The sequence below is a fragment of the Danio aesculapii genome, chromosome 13 (genome assembly GCF_903798145.1).
Source record: "Danio aesculapii chromosome 13, fDanAes4.1, whole genome shotgun sequence".
NCBI lineage: Eukaryota > Metazoa > Chordata > Actinopteri > Cypriniformes > Danionidae > Danio > Danio aesculapii.
This window is the reverse complement of record NC_079447.1, coordinates 2774733-2800723: the sequence shown is the minus strand read 5'-3', so window position 1 is coordinate 2800723 and position 25991 is coordinate 2774733. Positions and strand designations below refer to the sequence as shown.

Sequence of the window (25991 nt, the reverse complement as noted above, 5' to 3'; positions counted from 1 at the left end):
CTTGAACTGACTCCGAAATCTTTAGTTCATTTATATGCATCAGACTCAGTGTGGTAAGGTTTGTTTACGTGACAAATATTTCGCATATGAACACGAAAAAAAAAATGGACTTCAGTGTGCAAAGACCTTTAGAAATAAAAAAGATTGTATGTTTAATTCAAACAATTTATTGCAACAACAACAAAAAAAGGTTTAGGTTCTTTCAATTTCTGAAGGAGTCTGAAGGAGGATTTTGCTAGAGGTTGCATGTCATAAAAAGAAATGCATTGCTTTAACTCAAAGCTGAAAGTCTTCAGTGTCGCATGATGCTATGATGATCATTTGTGATTATTACTGATGTTATTACTGAGCAGAACAGTTGTGTTGCTTCATAGGTTCGTAAAAGTCTAAGGTATGAATAAATGACAGAATAAACAAACAACATGAAGGATTGTTTTCAACATTAATAATGATCAGAAATGTTTCTTAATCAGCATAATTACATCAACATGATTTCTGACAATGATGTTATTATTATATAAATACTGCTTTATAATGCTTTATTATGAAATTCTCACAGTATTTCCTATAATATTTTTTCTTCTGGAGAAAGTCTCATTTCGGCTAGAATAAAATTAGTTAGAATTTTTTAAAAGGCATTTTAAGGTCAAAAATATTAGCCCCCTTAAACAATATTGGCTTTGTATTGTTTACAGGCTTCATACACATTTTTAATACTAAAATTCCATGACTAATGTCTACATATACATGGTAAATAATAAGAAAAACAATGATGTTCAAGTTTATTACAGCATATCAAAGAACACGCAACAATCTATTCTGTTTCAATTTATTTTTATATTTATGTTAAACTGATTTTGATAACGCTTTAACAGCACTAATAACATGAGAGCAAGTTTTTGACCAAGGACAGAAAAGAAGTAAAGACAACCAACCTATGTTCAACTTAGGGCTGCACAAAATATGGTTTCAGCATCGATATCACAATGTGTGCATCCGCAATAATCACATCACAGAATATGCAATGTTAGGATTATAGTTTAGTATATAGTTCAATCATAATGGAGTAAAAGTTTATCATCTGTATGCATTTTTAAAGAGACAGTTCACCCAAAAATTACCTACCATTTTCATTACACCCTTCACTTGTTTCAAGATTTATGAGTTTTCTTTTTTTTTAAATGAACACAAAAAGCAGATAATTTAATAACCCCTATAGCATTAAAACAAGTGAAGGGTGAGTAAATAGTGAGTACATTATTCTTTGAGTAAACTCTCCCGTTAAGGCCTGTGACTGTGTGAACGTTTCAATATTTCAGAGTTTAAAACATCCGACCACAAGAAATGTTTTGTAACTTTAATAAAGATGAAATAATATACAATAAACACTATGCAGTGTTGATAATTCAGTATCTGTACCTGAACAGTGAATACCTGAAAACTAGAATTCACTTTTATCTTTACTATATTTTATTTATTTATGCTTGTCTTTTATTTGTTATATATTATTCGAGATTCACTCCCCTACAAAATCCCCCCAATCCAATCCAAATAAACCGGATAAATCATTTGGTGAATTTGTATTCACATCGCAATCACAAATATACAAAATATGGTAATGTCAGATTTTTCCAATATTATTATATATTATATATTCAGTTATTATTATTATTATTCAGTTATATTATATATATCAGTTATTAGAAAAGAGTTATTACATCTATTATGTTTAGAAAAATCTCTCCGCTATACAGAAATTGGGGAAAAAATATGAAAGAATTAAAATTGAACAGTATGGCGAATAATTCTGACTTCAACTGTATGAAATACAATACAATAATATATGTGGAGTACATCAGAAATCGATATACACTGCATCCCATACACATTCATTTGATGGGCCTTGACAGAAAGTGGTTTTTAAAAAAAAGTGCAGCGTGAACATTCTTCACAACATCTGTTTTTGCCACTCTTCGAATTTGAAATGACATAAATGATCACAGACCTCATTTTGGGCTGAAAAACTCCTTCAAATGTCAGAAAGATTGATTTCAACACAGAAGAGAAGCAGAAAAGCACCTGCGTTATCAATGAGTGTGTTTGAAAGAGTGTCTGACGCCCAGACTCACCAGCCCACCTGTGGGCCGCAGGAAATGTGTTTCTAGGGCAACCAGGAGATGACTAACAAGGCCACTACAAACACTGAGTGTGTGTGTGTGTGTGTGTGTAGGTGCTCTACAGGGAGTGATAATGGACGTGGGCGGGCGCGTGGGTGAGGGAGAAGGGGGGCAGTGTTGCTATGGTTACATACCATGGTGGTGGTGAAGCGGTTGCTGTAGGCGGTAATGACTCCACACTTGCTGCCTGTAAACAGCTGACAACTGTCCGGCACCCAGGCACAACTGCTCACCTGAGGAGACGGAGAGGAGGAAACACTGTTGCTGTCAGGACTCATGATCTCACTCTAAAATTAAGCTTAAAGGGCCCCTGAAATTAAAGTTGTTTTAGATGTTAGTACCAGCATTCTTAATTTTTAGGATATCTATAAGCTAGTATGCTCCAAAACAGTGACAAAATTTACATTTAGGACATATAAAACTGATATAAACATCTAAAGCTCATAGTTTGTCACTTCTGTCTAAATGGGTCATTTGTTTTATTCATGTCACCTCATACTACAGTTTTACATCAAATCATAACCAATCAAATACTCTCTAGTATCTGACATGCCCTGCCGCTTTCAAGACGCTTCTCATTGGCTGTTTATTTGGTGCACTTGAGCTCAACCACTCTCACTGGCAGAGCTGTGATAAAACAAAACACTATTGGCTGCTTTTTAAAAAGCGGAGGTGCTACACTGTCTCGCCCTCTCAAACATTGAAAAAAAAGATAATTTCTAAGCACTTCACAGGACCTTTAAGCATACATTTAAAAAACTAAAGACGTATTTCATTTGTTAACAGCGACAGTAATGACATTTAAATGTTACAAAGGAGTTCTACTAGATAAACTTTGCTCAAAGTAAGCTGAAAAGTAAAATGTATAACAAAATATGACAATAATTTATGATAATAATCATAAATGTTATTTGATCATCAAATCATCATATTAGAGTGATTGCTGAAGCATCATGCGAATGAACTCTTCTATTTTCAAAGGTCATTTACTGCTGGTATTGATTGCCGAAAAGTCAGCTTTAAATACCAGCAATAAATTATATATATAAAAAATTGGAGAGTAAAAAAAGAGATCGTTTAAACTGTAATATTACTTTACAAATTTTCATTATTTCTATACAAAATGTTTAGATTGAAACATTAAAAATAGGGCAATTTATTTTTCATTTTTTTAGAACTACTGCTGTACCAAAAGGCTGCAGCATTGTCAAAGTATGGCTGCACTGATGCACTAGCCAATCTTTTTAAAGTTTGTGTATCTAAGACAGGGTTGTCCAAACTCGGTCGTGGAGTGTCGGTGTCCTGCATATTTTAGTTCCAACCTTGATTAAACACAACTGGACCAGCTAATCAAGCTGTTTTTAGGTATACTACAAACCTCAGGCAGGTGTGTTGAAGGAAGTTGGAGCTAAACTATGCAGGACACCGGCCCTCCAGGACCGAGTTTGGACACCCCTGATCTAAGAGCTCTGCCTGTCTTGCTAAAAACTTAATTTTAGAACAAATAACTATAACGGCCATCTTCTCACCATCTAAAATGCACGATTATTGCTGCATCTGCATATAAGCAAAGCTTTTTTTGAACAAGTCATTTTCAAATCATTGATGTATATTAAATAAAAAGCAAAGGACCTAAAACACTGCCTTGTGGAACCCCATGAGAAACGGTCGAATAATCTGAAAACACCCCATTTAAACAGCAGAAATCTTGTCCTCAAATATTAGAAAAATTTATTTACAGTTATTCGAACAAACCATTGTTATACAATAACTTGCCTAATTACCCTAACCTGCCTAGTTAACCTAATTAACCTAGTTAAGCCTTTAAATGTCACTTTAAGTATAGAAGTGTCTTGAAGAATTTCTAGTCTAATATCTGCTGTCATCATGGCAAAGAGAAAATAAATCAGTTATTAGAAATGAGTTATTAAAACTATTATGTTTAGAAATGTCTTCTCTCCGTTAAACCGAAATTGGTGAAAAAAATAAACAGGGGTCTAATAATTCTGACTTTAACTGTATGTAACTTAACAGTCCAAACATTTGCTTAACTTCCTTTAACTCCTTTTTAGTTCACCCCCCAAAAAATGTACTTACTATTTACTCACCCTCAAGTGGATCTAAATCTTGCTGAACATAAAAAAGATACTTTGAAAAAAGCTGAAAACCTGTAACCACTGACTTCTAAAGCAGGATAAACAAATGCCATGTGCGTCAATGGTTACAGGTGTCCAGCTTTCCTCAAAATATCCTCAACAGTTCAACAGGAGAAATAAGTCAAACAGGTCTGGAACAAATAAAGGGAGAGTAAATGATGACATTATTTTCATTTTTGTGTAAACTGTCCCTTTAAGAAAACAGTATTTACTTCTTTTTTCCAAGACCTGAACAAAGTGGGAGTTTTTTCCTTCAAAACATCAACATTTTTTAATGGTGACATTATTTTCATGACTCAAATCACTATACAATGTCTTATTTATTGGTATTTAATTGTGATTTAAGAGTAAAATGTAACCTGTGCATGTTTTAATGGGACACTGTACGTTTAGTACTGGGAGTTATTTACAGTAGAGGGTGCTGTGGACGTCTGTGTTTAACAGAATCTGATCTGAACTGAGCTTGATCTGAACAGTGACAGCAGTGTGTGTGTGTATGTGTGTGTGTCTGACCTGGTGCAGCGGTGAGCACTGGATGAAGTTGATTGGCGGTTCGCTCTGTTTGCTCTTCAGACGCAGCATGTTGTCGGTGTAACCCCAGCTCAGAATAGCAGACCACTGTATGTCAGTGCTGTGCATGCTCCTCACACCTGAGAGACCAGGACAAAACACATCCACACGTTCATCTTCATTTTCTCACAGGATGAGATGCAAAACACAGTCCTGTTAAGCAGATTAGCAGTTGGCTGATATATGAACTGGCCTTATTAATACTAGCGGTTTAGTTTTTTCTCTTTCTCTGGTGTGTGTGTGTGTGTGTGTGTGTGTGTGTGTTCGGGGCTGGGGTGGGACACTTAACCAATCAGCAATGATAATTGGAGTGTTTGTGAACACGGTGTAACTCAGAACGTGATGATTGGCTTAGATAGAGTACATTTGCATCGTTTGCCAATCAGAGGCGGAGTAGAGCGGGTGTTCACACACATGCACAGTCTGTGGCTCACACCGATGACCAGGAGTCAGAATGTTGGCAAATCCAACAAGCTCAAAGTTATCGTTTGCACACTGGAAATATAAGCACGACTTCTCCCTCGCTGAGGTGAAAGACAAGAATGTTTCTGTATTGTGCAACTTATACCCAGGAAAAAAGAGTTTCTCTGCGCCGGTGACGAGTAACTCTAATCTAATGAAGCACCTCACGTCGTCACGTGCCACCACAACATTAGTGGCTACGCAGTTGATAACGTGAGCTCTGTTAAACAAATAAAACTTGATTTTTCTCCAGCGTAAACCCTTCTCACTCAGACAGAACTAAACACAATAATATCTAGATATATAGTTGAGCATATGCTGTCGTCGTCTCTCACATTGTCCCACAACATTAATATAGTGTAGATTAGTGTACAATGTTTTAGATTTAGTTCAAAGTCATTTGACGAATTCATTTTATTTTTTAAGTAACACAATCGTTACTTTCTCTGCTATTTACTTACTTTTATAATTATGGAACTCAGTTACTATTTGTGAGAAGTAACTATAACCGTGCATTCACACGGGGCTTCTGCATCAACGCTTGACAGAGGGCGTGTCTGAAGTTAGGGCTGTTGAGATCATCATAGCAGCATTAGCCAATGAAATTAGTCCATGATCAGCTACTGTCTGAGCTGGGGTATTTGCATAAAGCGATCCGATTGGCTTCCGTTGGCTTTTGAAAAGTCGAGAAATCCGCAACCTCTGCAGCAAGCAACAACACTGAAGCAGCGCCGACAGACGCACAATTCAGTTTGGCAACGCCTGACGTCACCCATTCAAAGTGAATGGGAAGCGTTTTGACGCTGACGCCCCATTTGAATGGGGCATAACCAATTACTCTTTTAAAGAAATGTGCCCAACACTGATGATTATAACCTGTAGGTACTGTATGTTTCCATCCACCTATTCTTATGAGCATTTTGGATTATCGCATTAAAAAAAATGACAGAAATGCCAAGATGTGTATACATTTTGAAAGTTTGGATAAAAAAAAATGTATGTGCATAACTAAGTAGGAGAGCTGTTTCTAAACTACAGTGGATAGACTTTTATTAATTTAGCATGAACAGATGATGATCAGATAAAAATGTGTGCGATGGATGGCATTAATGGACTTTGCAGTGTTTCCAGCACATTGTAAAAGATCTGAAATGTTGTTTTGCTCGCTGTAAAACACCTCAACCAAAGTCTGTAATCACAGTGATTCAGTTCAGTCATATCACCCTGCAGCCCATGACCGGTTACTTACTGAAGCTAAGCAGGGCTGAGTCTGGTCAGTACCTAGATGGGAGACCGCATGGGAAAACTAGGTTGCTGTTGGAAGTGGTGTTAGAGGGTCCAGCAGGGGGCGCTTAATCTGCAGTCTGTGTGAGTCCTAATGCCCCAGTAAAGTGAAAGGGACACTACACTGTCAGTGGGCGCAGTCTTTCGGATAAGACGTTAAACCGAGGTCTTGACTCACTGTGGTCATTTAAAATCCCATGGCACTTCTCGTAAAGAGTAGGTGTAACCCCGATGTCTTGGCCAAAGTCCCTCAATCGGCCCTTACAATCATGGCCTCCCAATTATCCCCATCCACCAAATTGGCTGTATCACCATCTCTCCACTTCAACTATAGCTGGTGTGTAGTGAGCGAACTGGCGCCGTTGTCCTGTGGCTGCCGTCGCATCATCCAAGCGGATGCTGCACACTGGTGGTGGTGTGGAGAGACCCCCCTCATGATTGTGAAGCGCTTTGGGTGTATGGCCATACACAATAAACGCACTATATAAATACACATTACATTACAGTATTATTCTTCTATTATTATTATTCCCTCCAGACTGTCTTGAGCATCTGTCTGCACTCCCAAAGATCGTCTCACACCTCCAAAAGCCATCGCATTGCGCTCAGTTTTCGTCTTCTGAGACGCAACTCATTTATTAGAGAAGAAAAAGACTCTCCTATCACAGCAAATGTAGTTTTTCTGCCTGATATTTGGCACCAGCTCATAAGAAAGTGACAATCTTGTTCTCTCTGTCTCACTGGATGGAAACGATGCCCATTCTGCAGATCTTTTGTGCCATATTCCAGTTTTGTGCATAAATTTAAGTAGGATCTATAGATAAAAAACAAGTTGTACTGCTGAGTTCATTTGAACAGAACATTATGACACCCTTATAACTGCGCTCTTTAAACAACTGAACGCATGTCTTGGTAAATCAAAGCCTTCCATGCAGCTTTCATTAATAAAATCCTCCTGAGTGTGTGTGTATCAGGTGTATAAAGTGATGTTCAGCCGTGAGCAGCAGCTGTCCTTCACCTTGCTCTTTGCTGTAGATCATCATGAGGCAGAACTTGCGTGAGAGGCCGCAGATGGCCCGTGTGGGCAGCGCCAGCAGGGAGCCGAAGCGTTCGCCGTGAGGTTGACTGAAACAGACCACAGGGTCCGGAGCACTGGGTGAACCCACGTACTCGCCCCATTTCAAGCCCTTTATCCACGGCAGAGGACTCTAGAGGACAAACAAAAATGCATTGCTCTGAATACACTTTTTTTTTCTTCTTCTAATACAGTTATGACCATACATTTGGTTTGAGAAGTGGGGGGTGCACAAAATGGGGGAACATTTTTTGATTTGAATCCCATTTTCTGCATTTGCATACATATTTTAGGTACTATAATGATACAAAATGTTGATAAAAATAGGATGAGTGTGATTATCCTGTATAAATCCTGTTGCAAAATAGTCATATATGCTATTTTTCTAATTAGTAAAACAGGATTCATGAATATATTTCATTTGAGAAATAAAATGTACGTATTTATTTTGAAAATAGCCATAGAAACATATTTATTTTATACTTTATCCAATATAGTGTTCCAGAGTTTATACATTTACTATTTAATAATATATACTTTATATCTTTAACACTAATTTAGAAACTTTTATGATGTAATATGATGAATATTTGCAGATAATGAATTTTAATTGAACAAAACTAGGGGGCGCTACTGAGCAGGCAATGGAGTAGGGTGCAAGTTTGGTGAGCTCTGCAAAATTGTTTTTATTTAATTAATAAATTTAAGGCACTTTCATCGAAAATATGAGACGCCACACGTCTAAGACTTTATAACGCTACATAAAATGGCAGGTTTCTTTATGCAAATGCAGAGCAAACAGCACAAATATAAGTGCACAACCGCTGCTAATAAGGGAAAACCGCTGCTAATAAAGAATATGCTAACACACCGGGCACGATGTTAGAGTCAAGATTATGGAGATTAAAGCTAATCTCATCTATCAAAACAGAAATAACCTGGCTCTTTCAAACAGAATTGAAAAATGTATTGTCAAACGAATTAGTCATGGTCAAAGCAGAATTACAAGCCGTTAATTATACGAAAACTTATTTGACAAACTAACCTAAAAACTAATATAACAATAACAATTTTTAAAAAATGAACCGTGTAGTGAATTACTATTGCGTAACATCAATTGCAGACAGATGCAAAACTTAGTTGTTAGCAAATTAGGCTATATTAAAATGTTGAATATTCATTCATTTATTCATTCATTTTCTTTTCGGCTTAGTCCCTTTATTAATTTGGGGTCGGAATGAACCACCAACGTATCCAGCATATGTTTTATGTTGAAAAAAAAAAAAAAAAAAAAAAAAAAATATATATATATATATATATATATATATATATATATATATATATATATATATATATATATATTTATATATATATATATATATATATATATATATATATATATATATATATATATATATATATATATATATATATATATTTATACGCACGCACGCACGCACACACACACACACACACGCACACGCACACGCACACGCACACAAAGTTGAAGCCAGAATTTTTAGCCCCTCTGTTTCTGTTTATTTTTTTCCCCAATTTCTGTTTAACGGAGAGAAGATTGTGTTCAACACATTTCTAATCATAATAGTTTAATAACTCATCTCTAATAACTGACTTCTTTTATCTTTGTCATGATGACAGTCAATAATATTAGACTAGATATTCTTCAAGACACTTCTATACAGCTTAAAGTGACATTTAAAGGCTTAACTAGGTTAATTAGGTTAACTAGGCAGGTTAGGGTAATTAGGCAAGTTATTGTATAATGATGGTTTGATCTGTAGGCTATCAAAAAAAAAATGTAGCTAAAAGGGGCTAATAATATTGACCTTAAAATGTTTTTTAAAAAATTAAAAACTGCTTTTATTCTAGCCGAAATAAAACAAATAAGACTTTCTCCAGAAGAAAAAATATTATCAGACATACTGTGAAAATTTCCTGAATCTGTTAAACATCATTTGGGAAATATTTAAAAAGAAAAAAAATTCAAAGGGGGCTAATAATTCTGACTTCAACTGTATATGTATTACACATCACAAGATTACCATTTGAAAAAAACAACAATTTTACACTCAAAAATACACAAAAAAATCATTTAAATTGCAGATGAAACCAATAGAACAAATATAGAAAATAAATAAACAACAATATATGGTTTTCATTAGAGTCTAACAGTATTGAGATATTGAAATTCAATAATTAAATGTAAAATAACAGTGTCTTCTTTGTATAAATATATAAACCCAATCAATCAAATCTAATTATTAAAGCAGAAAACTTAATGTCTTGTGTCCAAATGGTTTAAATTAGCTTAAAAACCTTTAGAGATCCTGTGATGTGATTATTGGGAACATGCACATTACAATATCGATGCTCAAAGAATATATAGTTCAGCTCTAACACAGTGTGATGTTCAGCTCTAACACAGTGTGATATTCAGCTCTATCACAGTGTGATATTTAGCTCATGCTGTGTGTGTGTGTGTGTGTACCGGGTAGCCGCTGTCCCGGGGCTGTTCTCGGCTCTCTCTGAAGGCCAGCTGCACCAGCAGACCCATGGCGGCGGGCAGCTCAGCCTCTGACAGCAGTTTGGTTCCGGCTCTGCTGATGTGAGAAGCGCTGAAAAGCTGTCTGGGTGTTTGTCCGTACGTCTTGATCATGGTTTCTAGAGCCCGCCGCTGCACAGGGTCTTCAACTGCAGACACGTCCATGCCAAAGTATGTCTGGAAAGAGAGAAAGAGAGAAAAAAAGCACACTCAAAATATAAAAGGGACATTTTGAAATCTGATGAAAGACATTCCTTAAGTACAATGCAAAAAATTACTTTCTTACTTCAAGTTTTGGTCCAAATATCAAAAAGCAGAGTCAAAATTAAGTGAGTTTTTCCTTAATACAAGAAATATAATCTTTCAATGGTCTAAGCAAAGGAGCAGCAGGGTGCCTCACAGCAAGAAGGTCGCTGGTTCGAGTCCCGGCTGGGTCAGTTGGCACTTCTGTGTGGAGTTTGCATGTTCTCCCTGTGTTGGCGTGGGTTTCCGCCGGGTACTCCGCTTTCCCCCACAGTCCAAACACATGCACTATAGGGGAATTGATGAACTAAATTGGCTGTAGTGTATGAGTGTGTGTGTATGTGAATGCAAGCGTGTATGGGTGTTTCCCAGTACTGGTTGCAGCTGGAAGGGCATCCGCTGTGTAAAACGTATGCAGGATAAGTTGGCGGTTATTTCAAAGTGAAAAGTTTATTTTGCTGAACCCACTGGCAGATTACTTTGCTTGTTTTAAGGAAAATTTAGATGAATTATTTCTGAAAACAAAACAATATGTTTTGCTTGTCTCTAAAATGCTTCTTGATTTATGAATTTTTACTTATTTGGACACTTTTTGCAGTGAAGATTGAAAATATTCAGCGATGAGAGAATTCTACTGATAAAAATTAGATATTTATAATGCTACAAAACTCATTAATTCTCATGTGCATCATGATTATTGTTTCCACAAAAAAATGAAGTAACATCTACAATAATCAGAATATATTGATCATATGTGGCCTCTAGAGAAATGATGCTGAAAATTCAGCTTTAAATCACAGAAATAAATGACAGGTATTTTAACATAGGACACAGTTACCTAAAGTTGTAATAATATTTCACAATTAATAACTTTAAAGGGGCAGGATGTTTGACATGCAGTGGCTGAACTAGGTATTGCATTCCTGGATCAAAACAAATGCAAATGAGGGTTGCCAGATTGAGGACCAAAAGGGGCAAGTCTGACTATCAAGCCTAAAGGCTGATTTAAGTTGTGTTCTATATAAAAGCAACTGCATGTGATAGAAGGAATATTTTCCATATTAAAATAAGTTTTTGTCCTAACCAACACCTTGAATTACTATATTAGAAACTTTATTCAGTGTTAAATGTTAATATTGTGAGCTTGAATGCTACTTTACGTGACTTTTATTGCCATACTACTGAAAGCAGCAGAACATAGTTCACCTCAGATCTGGAAAATAAAATAAACCATCTGAAAATGAACTGTGAAATAATGCAACTCAACACATATCAGTGATTCAGCATCTACATTTAATCATGTTAAAGACAGTTAATATGTATCAATTAGAATATAACCCTTAATATTTTGTGAGTAAGTGCATATTCTGTGCTTCTGACTGGCTGTATTTACATTTCTGTCGTGTTTCGTCTGTTGCAAACAACCAAACTGCTGATCACTGCAAATCTCCTCACGTAGCGTGTTGTTAGGACACGGGATTACAATGTAACCTGCTCACCTAATGTTTACGCTCGTAATATTTAGATTATTTGCTAAGTAATAACCTCATGTGGAACTCTGAATCTGCATCTCATTTCAGAATCTGCTACTGTCCACCAGAGGTCGCATTTCGGTCATGTACGCATGCTCTGAGAGCCCTCCTGACTGAATGAATGAGATATGCGGTTGTCCACCAAGGCAACCCAAAGTGCTGAAATATAATTGGCTAAACTGGCATTGGGCAGGTTAAAGGGGCCAAAACAAAGACAGCCGTTTCGGCACGTAACGCACATTTTCAAAGCAGAATATCTGACTTCAGCATTGTTTTTCAGATAAACAAGAATGTTCACTTAGCATGTTTCTGAAATATCCGCAAACATATGGTATTTTTATGTTTTAGAAGACTCAAAAACTCACATACACCTCCTTTAATCCAACCCAAACATTTCTTTTAAAGCTAAATGTATTTTTTATATTGTTCTTGTAGACTTGTGAGATGGAATATGGCACATGAATTAAATCATTTCAATCGGGGGCTACTCATTCTTGTTGGAGGAACTGTGGGGTAGAAGAGGCACATCATGCGCATATATTCTGGCAGTGCTCTAGAATTAACAAAGCGACCATCTCTTCTTAATTAGCATAAGATGTTAGTCTTGTGTTTAAATCACAAGACTATCAATCACACACAGGCATTTGTAGCTCCGCCCTCTTCTGAAAAGAGCACAATCTCATTTGAATTTAAAGCGACAGTCACCAAAACCACACAATTAGGATCCAAGCATGAAAGGGTCAGTTTCAGAGAGTTAGACAACATTATTTGTATGGTATTTTAAGCTGAAACTTCACACACTCCAGGCACATCAGAGACCATATTTTACGTCTTGTAGAAATAACTCCCCTTTAAAGCAACACATTTTACATTTTCAAGCAGTACTCTATGCAAAACCGAAGCACTTTTCAAACCCTGAAAATATTAAAATTCACACATTTTCAAGGATTTCCAGCACCCAAACAAATCCTGCATCCATAAATTTGCCCAACAATATCAGTGTAAAAGTGTGCTGTCAGTGTACGCACTGCGGGATGAAAGACGTTGATGGCCTGGACCGCAGCTTTGCCTTTCTGCTTGAGTCCGAACACCAGGTCGATCCACTGGCAGAGCGTCTGCGAGACTTGATCAGACTCCAGAGCCTGTCTGTGGATGAGGATGAAGAGTCGAGGGTCATTCCTGGCCCACGGCGGCAGATTCACATGGTTGACCCGCTCGCTGTTCTGCCGCACGCCGAAGTCAAAACCTGCCCGAGGGGAAAGCGGGAAATACCACGCTAACATTAGAAGAGGGAAGATGGCGTTAAATTATACCACCCTAATGCACTAAATAAGAATATTTGAACATGAATATTCAGCAGTTAGATCTTAAAAACCAGGCTACCAAAAGGTTATTTTCATTTTCGGTTTTGACATCTTTAGGGCTTATGATTCATCAGCATCTCACAATTAGTACTTGATATTCAAGAAAGAAAAAAAAAGTCTTCATGACCTTTATGACATTATAAAACACGTCATTGCAGAAGTAATGATTGTAGTTGTAGATGTCATTGGTATAGTGGTATCAGAAGTAGTAAAGGTGTTGTTGTTGTAGTAGTAGTAGTATCAGAAGTAGTAGATTGTAGTAGCAGTGATTGCTGTAGTAGTAACAGTAGTAGTAGTAGTAGACGTTGTTGTAGTAGTATCAGTTGTAGTAGACGTTGTAGTAGTATCAGTTGTAGTAGACGTTGTAGTAGTATCAGTAGTAGTAGATGTTGTTGTTGTAGTAGTATCAGTAGTAGTCATAGTTGTAGTAGTATCAGTAGTAGTAGTAGTAGTAGTATCAGTAGTAGTAGATGTTGTTGCTGTAGTAGTATCAGTAGTAGTCATAGTTGTAGTAGTATCAGTAGTAGTAGTAGTAGTAGTAGTCGTGGCTGTAGTAGCAGCAGTAGCTGTTATATTAGTAACTTTCTGTAGTAGTAGTTATTATTATTGTTGTTGTCAGTTATTATTACTGCTGTGCTTTCTTTCTTTTTACTGTCATTATTACTATCAATCATTACAAGCATTGTTGTTACTCCTTGCCACTGACTGCTTTCTTTTTGTTTTATTTATATCTATGATACTTGCTTCATTCATTGACTGTTATTGTCCTTATGTATGTACTCTGACCTGTCCACCAAGTTACCTTTACATGCGCACACACACGCACTAGGCACGCACACACGCACCCGCCAGTACCTGACTATATTGTTGTTGTTGGTTTTTTTTGTTGGTTTCTTTGTCTTTGTATTTGTATGATCCCAATTTGTGTACCTTTTTTTGCATATTCTAATAAAAAAAATAAAAAAAACACTTCCCCAAAACAATCATATTTTAATAAACAAATTTTAGCCCCTATTACGGGTTTTTAAAAATGCCCTTCCATGCGGTGTGTAACACAGCTCTAAGTAAATGAAAACATCCAGCTGACGGTTAAATCTGAAAGTGCACCTCGTATTAAACTATAGTTTTTTTAAATAAAAGATTTGACTCGAAGTCATTTAAATGATTCATCGTTGGTCCAGATCTTTTGCCTGTTCATATCTGAATCCGGTAAAACGTGAACGCAGAGTGCTGGTGTGTGTGGAACTGATCATGCCTGAAGATGAGTGAATGTTCTGGTGATTAATGCAGTAATCTATCCTGCAACGGGGGATTCGTTGGCCGTTAGTTAAAGAAAAGATCAGAAAGACTATTGATGTGTGGGACTTTGTCAAAGCGGTTCGGTTTCGATTATCAAGCAATCGATTCGGTTCAATTCGACATCTTGGTGCATTAACAATGCTTTCCATACACAGTTTTATATTTTATTTCACAGGTGCTGTTCACCAATGAGTGACACTGATAAACGGTGTTGCCAGATTGGGCGGTTTTGGATATCTTTTGGTCTGGAATCAGTCAGCTACATCTGGCAACACTGCAGCAGTGATCACAGCTGATCCATGATAGACGCGATGGAAAAAACTTGTGTGCTCGTGTCTGTATCCAAAAGTATCGCTGTAACAGCCGAGAGGAGAGGAGAGAAAAAGTCACGCAGCCGGTCAAATGGGCCACATTGAGAGAGAGAGAGAGATGGAGTTCACTTTCATTCTCTCAATGGCAGTGAAATAGGGGCTTCTGCTGTAAGTGTCAGTGAAAGACTGTCCAGCAAACACACACACAGTGAAATTGTGCACAGTTTCTGCGTTTTCAACTAGTTGGAGCGTTGTAAATACTCGCGCTAGCCTCCCTCGCCATAGTAAGCTACAGTGACATAGCGCATATGAGATAAATGACGTCAGTACATAATAACCGGTTATGATTATTACTGAACCGATACTGAATTGTCTGCGTCTGAAATAATTAATTTTGACACCCCTACGGTACACAGCTCACGGATCAGTTTCTTCCTCCATTTCACAAGTGTAAGTAAAGCCGAGTTCAGATTGCATGATTTGCAAAGTAGTCGTGTCACAGATGTATTCACACTGCATGACTTTCTGGGCTAGCGTTTTTTCGCTGCTTTGTTTACAATGCAAGTTGGATCGGCATGGACACGGGTTCCCCTGCCAAATTTCCAATAGTTTTTCCTCCATTTCTTGGGTCCAAATAAACTGAAAATGAGCGCTTTTAACTTCTCCCCCAACCTCTCGCTGGCCTGCAGATACCCACACTAGTGGATGCCGCTCTCACATTGGCTGTAGGTGATCGCTCAATCAGAACACATTTCACACAGCATGATCTGAATCGCCAACAGCTCCAGATATTTAGCACGCCAAATATCTGACGGGTGTCGGACGGGTGGCTTTGATAGTGCACGCTGTGTGATTGTTACTCACGTGAATGAGCACCGATTTGTCTGTAATTTCAGGCATTTGCCTGCGATTTCTCAAAACCTGTCGGCTAAAATCATGCAGTCTGAACTCGGCAAGTGTGATTAAAATAGTTGCATCTCTAGTTAGCAAAATATGTATTTAATTGTGTTTTGTTACTTGTAATCGCTCCACAAGCTTGTATATTATCTGGTTAACTCTTTATATTCTCATATTGTGTCTAAAGCCACTTTGAAAACGTGACCCGTGCTGCTTTCTTTACAGATTTAACTGAGTTTGTCATTGGTATGGTGTTATGGCCAACCTATCAACTGATCCTATACACGCGTGTTGGTCAAGTCTCAAAATAGTTCAGCTTTTACCACTGTGTGGATATAATAATAAAGTATGTGTGTTGTGGTTAAGAATAGAGCAATATGCCAGTGTTAAACTGCATTGCTTTAATGCACTCCTGCACTGGATTCACACATACACTCTGCACTCTGACTACTTCAACAATGTTGATAAGCCGTGGTGGGTGATTCTCTCTGTCTCATGCTGAACGCAGGTCAACCAAACAGCGCAGATTAGCATCACACTAAGGAGGTGAACAAATGAATCGCTGAATAAATCACGTGGGAGTCGTTGGGATAATTAGGTAAAAATAAATGCAAATTATAAGACAATGAAAGTGTTTTTTGACCTTGCATGCAGATCAGCCCTTTTGGTTTTAAAAACTCTAAAACCATAATATGACTTTTTTATTGAATAATAGGGGCTCTTTAAATGATTTATATATATAAACTGAAACTTTTTTCACAGATGAACAAAAATTTTGTTATCCATGTTTTCATTTTAACAGGAAACAAGTGCAGAACAATGAAACACACAAAACTAAATAAACAAAAAAACTTATATACACACATAAGGAGGGGCTCTACAAAAACGTATCAAAATAAAAGCTGCACAGCTCTTATATAAATAAAAACAGTTTAAATAATGTTAACATTTTATTGTTACTATTATGTCATGTTTTATACAATATTGCACATATTTTATCCAGGTTTTACTTTCAGAAAAAAAGAATAGTGAAACGTTTATTTGACTAGATTACATCAATTAATACATTATAATAATGTAATGATGTATTTATGATGTATTATGATGTAATAATTAATGTAATTAAACAATAAATCTTTTTTTAATTATAACACAATTTATGGATGGAAACATTCAGCAGGTATATGTAATAATAATAAGGGAAGAAAACACAACAGATTCCACAGCTTCCAAATTATTGTAATTAATATAAATTAATGTTACTACAATACAATTTTGAGAAAAAAAATAGGCAAATACATTCATTATTTAATTGATTATTGATTGATAGATTTATTAATTAAAGATTTGACAGTTCCACACATTTTCTTCATGAGGCTTAGAGAGAAGAAAAAAGCAACATAAATACATTAATTAATTATTTATTTAACTGATTGATTGATTAATTGATTGATTAATTAAAGATTTGACAGACATTTTCTTCATGAGGCTTAGAGAGAAGAAAAAAAGCAACATAAAAACATAAAATAATTATTTATTTAACTGATTGATTGATTAATTGATTGATTAATTAAAGATTTGACAGAGCCACACATTTTCTTCATGAGAAGAAAAATAAATCTACATAAAAACATAATTATTTATTTTACTGATTAATTAATTGATACATTAATTAAAGATTTTACAACGTCACATTTTCTTTATGAGGCTTCGTAAGAAGAAACAAAAATCAACATAAATACATTAATTAATTATTTAACTGATTGATTAATTGACTGATTAATTAAAAATTTGCCACCTTTTCTTCATGAGGCTTTGTGAGAAGAAAAAAAACATAAAATAATTAGTTATTTAATCGATAGATAGATTGATTGATTAATTAAAGATTTGACAGTGCCACACATTTTCTTCATGAGGCTTAGAAAGAAGAAACAAAAATCTACATGAATACATTAATTAATTATTTATTTTACTGATTAATTGACTGATTGATTAATTAAAGATTTCACAGTGCCACACATTCTTCATGAGGCTTTGTGAAAAGAAAAAAAAAATCTACATAAAAACATAATTATTTATTTAACTGATTAATTGATTGATTGATTGATTAATTGATTGATGCATTGATTAAAGATTTTACAGTGTCACATTTTCTTCATGAGGCTTTGTGAAAAGAAGAAAAAAAATCTACATAAATACATTGATTATTTAATTGATTGATTGACTAATTGATTAATTAAAGATTTAACAGTTCCACACATTTCCTTCATGAGGCTTTGTGGAAGATCAGATGCTAAGAAATATTTCTGCAAAAGTGCGCTGACCTTCTCTGTTGACCAGGAACTCGGGCAGGTAGAAGAACTCTGGGATGAGCTCTTTGACATCCGTCATGGACTCGTAGGACGACAGACGCCACGTGGTGTTCATGGAGTGGAACGTTCGGTCAGGAATATCAAAGCTCTGGTCTGCCAGACGCACAAAACCTTTCATTAGTTTCTTGTGTAAGCTGAAATGGATGAAGCAACTGAACTAAAAATAGAGCGAGAAGGAAGGAGGCTGGATGAAAGGCTGATCGTCTTTCTGAGGCTAATGTGTGTAGCGTGAGACTTCAGACAGACTCTTTTCAATGACAGCCTTTAAAAGCATCACGCTAGCATGTTTGAAGACCTGGCAGCAAACGCAGGTGCTGTTAAATATTAAAAAAGTAGAGCAGCGGAGCCGTAATTGATGGTGAAAACGCTGAACAGAGCTGCAGCTGTGTGAGGAGCAGCCATTCAGCCTTTTTAAAGGACTGCTTGCATCAGGTTTGGAGGATTTGATTCCAGAAATTTTGCTGTGATTATGCAAATAAGTAACAAATGAAAACACATTCAGGATCATACAATTATGCTGTGATAAATATGTAAGGATGATCTTATAAAAGGAAGCTTTAAACAAAATAAAATAATACACATTTAGATATTTAGATCATTCTAAAATTGCAGGAACATTTTGGCTGCGTCCGAAATCACCCACTACTTGAGTATGTACTACACTACCTGACATAAGTCTTGTCGTCGATCCCAGTTGTAAGAGCAACAAATAATAACTTGACTTCTAGTTGATCATTTGGAAAAGTGGCAGAAGGTGGATTTTTCCCATGAATCATCTGTTGAGCTGCATCCCAATCATCACCAATACTGCAGAAGACCTACTGCAACCCACATGGACCAAGATTCTCACAGAAATCAGTAAAGTTTGGTGAAGGAGAAATCATGGTTTGGGGTTATATTCATTATGGGGGCGTGTGAGAGATCTGCAGAGTGGATGATCAACATCAACAGCCTGAGGTATCAAGACATTTGTGCTGCCCATTACATTACAAACCACAGGAGAGGGCAAATTCTCCAGCAGGATAGCGCTCCTTCTCATACTTCAGCCTCCACATCAAAGCTCCTGAAAGCATTGGCCAACCCAGTCACCAGACACGAATATTATTAAGTATGTCTGGGGTAAGATGGAGGAGGAAGCATTGAAGATGAATCCAAAGACTCTTGATGAGCTCTGGGAGTCCTGCAAGAAGGCTTTCTTCACCATTCCAGATGACTTTATTAATCAGTGATTTGAGTCATTGCAGAGATGTATGGATGCAGTCCTCCAAGCTCATGATGGAGTCAGACACAATATTCATTCTGTTTCCACTGCAGCATGAGCACATATTCTATACTGGACATTATTGAAGGTTCAGTGACCAGACTTTAGTCTAAGCAGAGTCAGAGCTTACTGTCATAATGAAATTACTCAAAATCAAGGCATGATCAGATTTTATTGTGCTCAAATAAGTGTAATCTAGAGGCTTTTGCCTTTCATATAAGACACTTCTGATACCAAATGATCAACTAGAAGTCAACTTATTATTTGTTGCTCCTAAAACTTGGATAGACAGCAAGACTTTTGTCAGGTGGTGTACATCTGAATTTACTACACGACTGTTAAAAAAATACATTCTAAAAAGTATGAATGTGAGTAATATTAATGCAATTTGGACATACGTCCGTCAGCTGATCATGTGACCTACCCACGTCAGTTGCGTCGCTTCCCTTTCATTTATGAATTCTCTCGCAGTGCATCATGGGATAGCATAGTGTCCATCGAATGCGCACTTCAGAATCTCACAAGCAGTAGTAGGTGATCTGGGTACTTCTCGCCTACTGTTTTTACAATACTATGAATTCGGATATACTACTCGGCTCACATACTGTTTTTAACGCACTATATGCCATTTCAGACGCAGTCTTTCTGTCTTTGAGATGACCCTTATTTTGATTAATAATAAATTGTATCAAGTAAATCTCTAAAAGTACCATTTGTATGTGTATTTAGAGACATTTTGTCCTGAAAATTTGAACTTCAATGCTGCATCCCAATTCACACACTATCCATCCTAAATTAGTATTTGAAAATAGAAATAATGTGTCCCAAACTATAGTATATTGAAAAGAGCATGCCAAAGGTTTCCGGATGGTTTACTATTTCTGGTAAAAATTTGAAGTGTAGAAGTGTCCATACTCTAACCGCTGATATTGCCCACAATACATTGCGTGTTGGATGTGAATTTGATTAGAACTACAAACTCGGTAAATAAGTGTAAATAAACCACAAACATGGATAATATTTAAATGGGTTTTTCAGTGTTATATTTCATCTGCAACAACAATGTGAACTTCTATCAAGATATGTTTGGACGTTAACTTCTGAACGCAGAATTATCCAAAGACCTGAGGAGATTTCTCTGCATGAAAGACATGTGAATAGCAGATTAGCACACAGCTGAATCTCCAATAATCTAGGAAATCGAAGCAGAAATGAGGATAATGTGTTAAGATTATTGACAGGGGACGCAACTATGCAGCACAATGATCTGCTAACAAGGAAGTAGTATGTTCCAAAGCTTGCATACTCTTCTGTTACACACTCAAAAGTATATACTTTTCCTTCAAAAAAAAGTACATACACTACCAGTCAAAAATCTGCGGTCAGTTTTTTTTCATCTTTTTTTTTTTGGTTTTAAGAAAATTATTCTGTTCATCAAGGCGGCATTCATTAAATGTAAAGAAATTGTTAAATATCTATTAAAAACTTAAATAACTGCTTCCTTATTGTATGTAGTTTCAAATTAAATTATTACTTTAGTCATTATTGCTTTTATTATTACTAACATTATTATTAATAATAATAATAATAATAATAATAATAATAATTAATATTAGAGAGATTTCTGAAGGATCATGTGACTCTGAAGACTGGAGAAATGAAGCTGAAAATTCATCATTAAAATCACTGGAATAAAAGATTAAATTAAATTTTAAACTACTTTGGATTATTTTATAGTGCAATAACATTTCATAACTTTACACTTTGTACTTATCAGCTTATTTTAAAACATTTAAATATCCTACTGAACCCAAACTTTTGACCAGTGGTGTACTTTTAGGCTGGGCCAAGTATAAGAATGTAAATTGGAACGCAGCAAAAGACTCCCACTGTACCTATTTTGTCCTGTCTCCGTCTTCTAAATTATACATTCAGTTTCAATCATCATAAAAAGGTTTCGTTTTCATCTTTTTGTGTGCATGAAACATCTACTTTCTGTATTATTTGTCATTTAAAGTAATAAAAAATAAAGTCTGCGTCTGTCTCTAAGCTCTAAAGTCAGAACAATCTGTAAAGCACTGATTGTAAAAGCACGTGACTTGTGGAAGTGGTGGATTAATATAAACTCATGTAATAATTAAATATTCATTTAGTGAAAAGTAATGTGGAAAGATTTTAGGTTGATTCATACTACTTTTGCATGAGTCTTCATACGGTGAATTTGCTGTTAGAATAAAAGTAGTTTATAATGGTTTAAAGCACAATATTAATTTACGGTCAATATTATTCGCCCCCTTAAGCAATGTTTGTTTTGGATTGTCTCCAGAACAAACCACTGTTATACAATGACTTGCCTAATTACTCTAACTTTACCCTAATTACCCTAGTTAAGCCTTTAAATGTCACTTTAAGCTGAATACTAGTATGTTGAAGAATATCTAGTCTAATATTATGTACTGTCATCATGACAAAGAGAAAATAAATCAGTTATTAGAGATGAGTTATTAAAACTATTATGATTAGAAATGTGTTGAACACAATCTTCTCTCCGTCAAACAGAAATTGGGGAAATAACTTTACAGGGGGGTTAATAACTCAGGAGGTACTATTCTGATATAAAACTGACCTTGATATGCCAGAAACATCTTGGTGAAGGGAGGCAGTCGGACCAGGAAGTGCAAGACGGTGCCGCTGTTAGAGTAATGAGAGCCGTAGTGATAAGGCTGGACGGGGGGCATGGGGTCATCCTCTCTCTTGCCCTTCTTATACTCCTCCTCCAGATACTGCAGAGGAATCGATGCCAGACACATTTACACACAGATAATCAATCAGAGATTATAAGTTAACCATGCAGAGTAATACTGATACAGATGTTGATCTGAATGTATATGAATATGGGGAATGAAACCGGATGCGTCCCAAAAATTAAAACAACATCTCATGAATATTACATACACCACCGGTCAAAAGTTTTAAATGTTTTTAAAAAAAGCTTCTCCTGCTCACCAAGGCTGCATTTATTTCATTAAAAATACAGTACAGATTGTCAAATTATGAAATGTTTTGCACTATAAAAAAAAACTGTTCAAAAATAGTTTATCATTTAATTTAACCATTTATTCCAGTGATTTTAAAGATTTTTCAGGTTCACTACTCCAGTCTTCAGAGTCACATGATCCTTCAGAAATCACTCTAATATTAATAAAAATAATACATATTATTATTTTTATTATTAATGGTAATAGTAATAAAAGCAATAATGACTGGAGTAATAATTTCATTTGAAAATACACACAATAAGTAATAAATAAATATTTATAAATAAGTATTTTACAACTTAACTTTTTTTATATTAAATAAATGCCGCCTTGATGAACAGAATAATGTTATTTGAATTATTAAATAAAATTAATAATAAAAAAACTGACCTTAAACATTTAACCAGTATATATATATATATATATATATTATAATCAGTAATGTTATTGAATAATGTGCAAATGTTTATATGATATATGCACAACACAGTTTTATAAAGTCATATTTTCTGTCTTTTAGTAGATCTATATTATATGACAAGCTTGTTTAGTTTACCAAACAAGTGTATTTAATTCAATTTGCATTGTAAATCTTAAATAAGTGTTTGAAAGTCATTGTTCTTATTTGTGTTTAGAGTTACTAATCTCTCAAAATCATTTCACAGAAATCTGCAGATTTTGTGCAAAATTCTGAGCAGACATCTTAAATAAAAGTCTGCTGTCAAAAACAAGATTCTGTCTGGCCCTGATCAAGAGTAATTATGATTGAAATTCAGTAAGCAATTTACTGTTCTGCTGATCACAGTGTTTTAATACACAGGTCTACCTGAGGCTTTCAAATAACTTACCTGAATTGTCAACATATTATATCCCTTCATTTAGCATAACATACATTTGTTATGTGTAAAACAGAGATGTGGAAAATAGTGGCATTATATAAACATATCAGATGATAACTGACTAACATTAGTATTTGCTAATACTGATTAATATTAGCATTTTGTCACATAATATGTATTCACATTATTCTTGTTCCAAATACACCTGACAAGGGTTTTGAACATATAATATACTGTTACACTAAATTATAATTTTGTTAAGTGGGTCACACACCTGAAGCGCCGCTCGGCAGCGCACCGCATAGTGCCATACAGTGCCATACAATTCTAAACATAGGTTTCTATCAGGGTACACACACCAGCGCTGCAAGTCAGCGGCGCCCAGCCACAACTCAGGACACTGTTCATTTCTCTGCCGTGCCACAGAGAGCCATCTGATTAGTTTCATGTTAAATATCATGCGAATGTGCGCGTCTGGTGTGTGATACTTTTAACTGTCATGTGCGCGCCGTGTCGCGGCGATGAGCGCCGCTTCTGGTGTGCGACCTGCTTTAGAGTCTGTAACTGTTAGCTGCCTGTAACTATAACAATGCATCAATGAAATGGTCGCATTTTATTTTAAAATACAATTCTCACTATTAACAAACCATTAACTAAGACTTTTAGCTCAAACTATTAATTATCTGCTTATTACTAGTTAGTAAGCTAGTAGTTGAGTTTAGGTATTGGGTCATATTGGAGATATAAAATAAGATCATTATTTATATATGCTAATAAACAGTTCATATCTTAACAATAGGCAGGTAACCTTTCTTTTGGGTTTGTGTTTATAAAGCCAACAAATGCTGCCTATGTAGGCAGTTCTGCAAGCTTTGGAACAGAGCCACAGTGTGATTGGTTAACAGGCAGGGGTGTAAACAGGAATTAGAGCCTGCAGAGCTGCAGTACCCTGTAATTGTCCACATAACGGTCTTCCTTCTCTTTAGACTGCACTGCGATGGGCTTGCTGAGGTTCCTGTTACAACAAAGACACAAAGAGAGCATCTTCAGTTTATTTTACATACACTAGTGAAGAATTGTACTTTCTTTTCTTTTTGATCAGGTAAGTTAGAGATTTAACATAAAGGAATTTTTGTTTGTTATTTTGGCCTTGTCAGCTCCCGAATTTAAACCCCAATAAATCTTTCATGTTGTGCACCATCCCTAGACGGTGCGTAACAATATGCTTAGAAGTCTCTGTAACACTTGAATTTAGCTCATAATTTACAGTATTAACAAACGATTAGCTAACATAAGCTAATTTTCTAGCTTAATAAGCTACTAATTACCTGCTCATTAATAGTTAGTAAGGTTGAACTTGGCTTTAGGATTAGGGATGCAGAATATGATCATACTTTATAACTACTAATTAACAGTTCATATCTTAATAATAGGCAGGTAATAACCAGTAGTAAATAGTTGTGACCTAAACTAAAGTGTTAGCAAAGTCTCTTCAGTTCGCCAAAACTGCATTTGATACAACACCTTTAAAAACATTATTATTGTGAAATATTATAGAAGTAATATTACGTAAAAAATAACTGTCTTCTATGGGAAATCATTTTAAATGTATTTTTAATAATGTAATTTATTCATTCTGTCTTCAGTCTCAAAGGACCCTTCAGAAATCAATATATGATGATTCCAGCAGGATAACGCACCATGTCATAAAGCGTGAATCATCTCAGACTGGTTTCTTGAACATGACAATGAGTTCACTGTACTCAAATGGCCTCCACAGTCACCAGAACTCAATCCAATAGAGCACCTTTGGGATGTGGTAGAACGGGAGATTGGCATCATGGATGTGCAGCCGACAAATCTGAAGCAACTGCGTGATGCTATCATGTCAATATGGAGCAAAATCTCTGAGGAATATTTCCAGTAGCTTGTTGAATCCCTGCCATGAAGGATTAAGGCAGTTCTGAAGGCAAAAGCCAAGCCAGTACTTGTAAGGTGTCCCTAATAAAGTGGCCGTTGAGTTAAATTGTCAATGTTAAGAGTTGTGCTGTGTCATTTTTTTGTGGAAAATGTGATACGCTGCTATTTAAAATTCAAGCAAGATAAGTTAAATTGATCAAAAGTGTCAGTAAAGACATGTAAAATGAAACAAACACAGTAAAATAAAGGGGATAGACATAATAAATGCAGTTTTCTAAACTTTCCATTCATAAAGAAACCTAAATGACTAATTTCTTCAACAAAAAGTTACTATTATATATCAGTATGCATGGAAAATATAATTCACCCAAATATGAACATTTCCTTCCCTTTTAACCACACTCAAGTGCTTACAAATTTTCTTCTGTTGAGCACAAACAAGATATTTTGAAGAATGTTGGATAAAACCAGCCCACAGAAGGCATTCCAGTGTTCTTCATTATATCTCTTCCTTTGTGTTGAACAGAAGAAAGAAAGTCAAACAAGATGAAGAATTGATGTACTGTCTCTTTAAAGCAATCATCTGACACATCAGGCTGTTTCTAAACTCATCAGGAATCATGCTGAT

At 35.7% G+C, this 25991-nt stretch overlaps 1 protein-coding gene across 2 annotated transcripts in view; it reads right to left on the bottom strand.

Annotated features, from left to right (window-relative positions):
• The window catches only part of lyst (lysosomal trafficking regulator), a 190463-nt gene that overhangs the window by 11602 nt on the left and 152870 nt on the right, over positions 1-25991 (bottom strand). For both annotated transcript variants that reach the window (XM_056470332.1, XM_056470333.1), the window contains 8 exons: positions 24392-24458; positions 22193-22349; positions 18258-18398; positions 13091-13308; positions 10234-10464; positions 7668-7857; positions 4847-4983; positions 2312-2410 (listed from right to left, as the gene is read on the bottom strand). In XM_056470332.1, the coding sequence (XP_056326307.1) occupies positions 2312-2410; positions 4847-4983; positions 7668-7857; positions 10234-10464; positions 13091-13308; positions 18258-18398; positions 22193-22349; positions 24392-24458 (1240 nt within the window). The remainder of the gene's footprint in view (positions 1-2311; positions 2411-4846; positions 4984-7667; positions 7858-10233; positions 10465-13090; positions 13309-18257; positions 18399-22192; positions 22350-24391; positions 24459-25991) is intronic.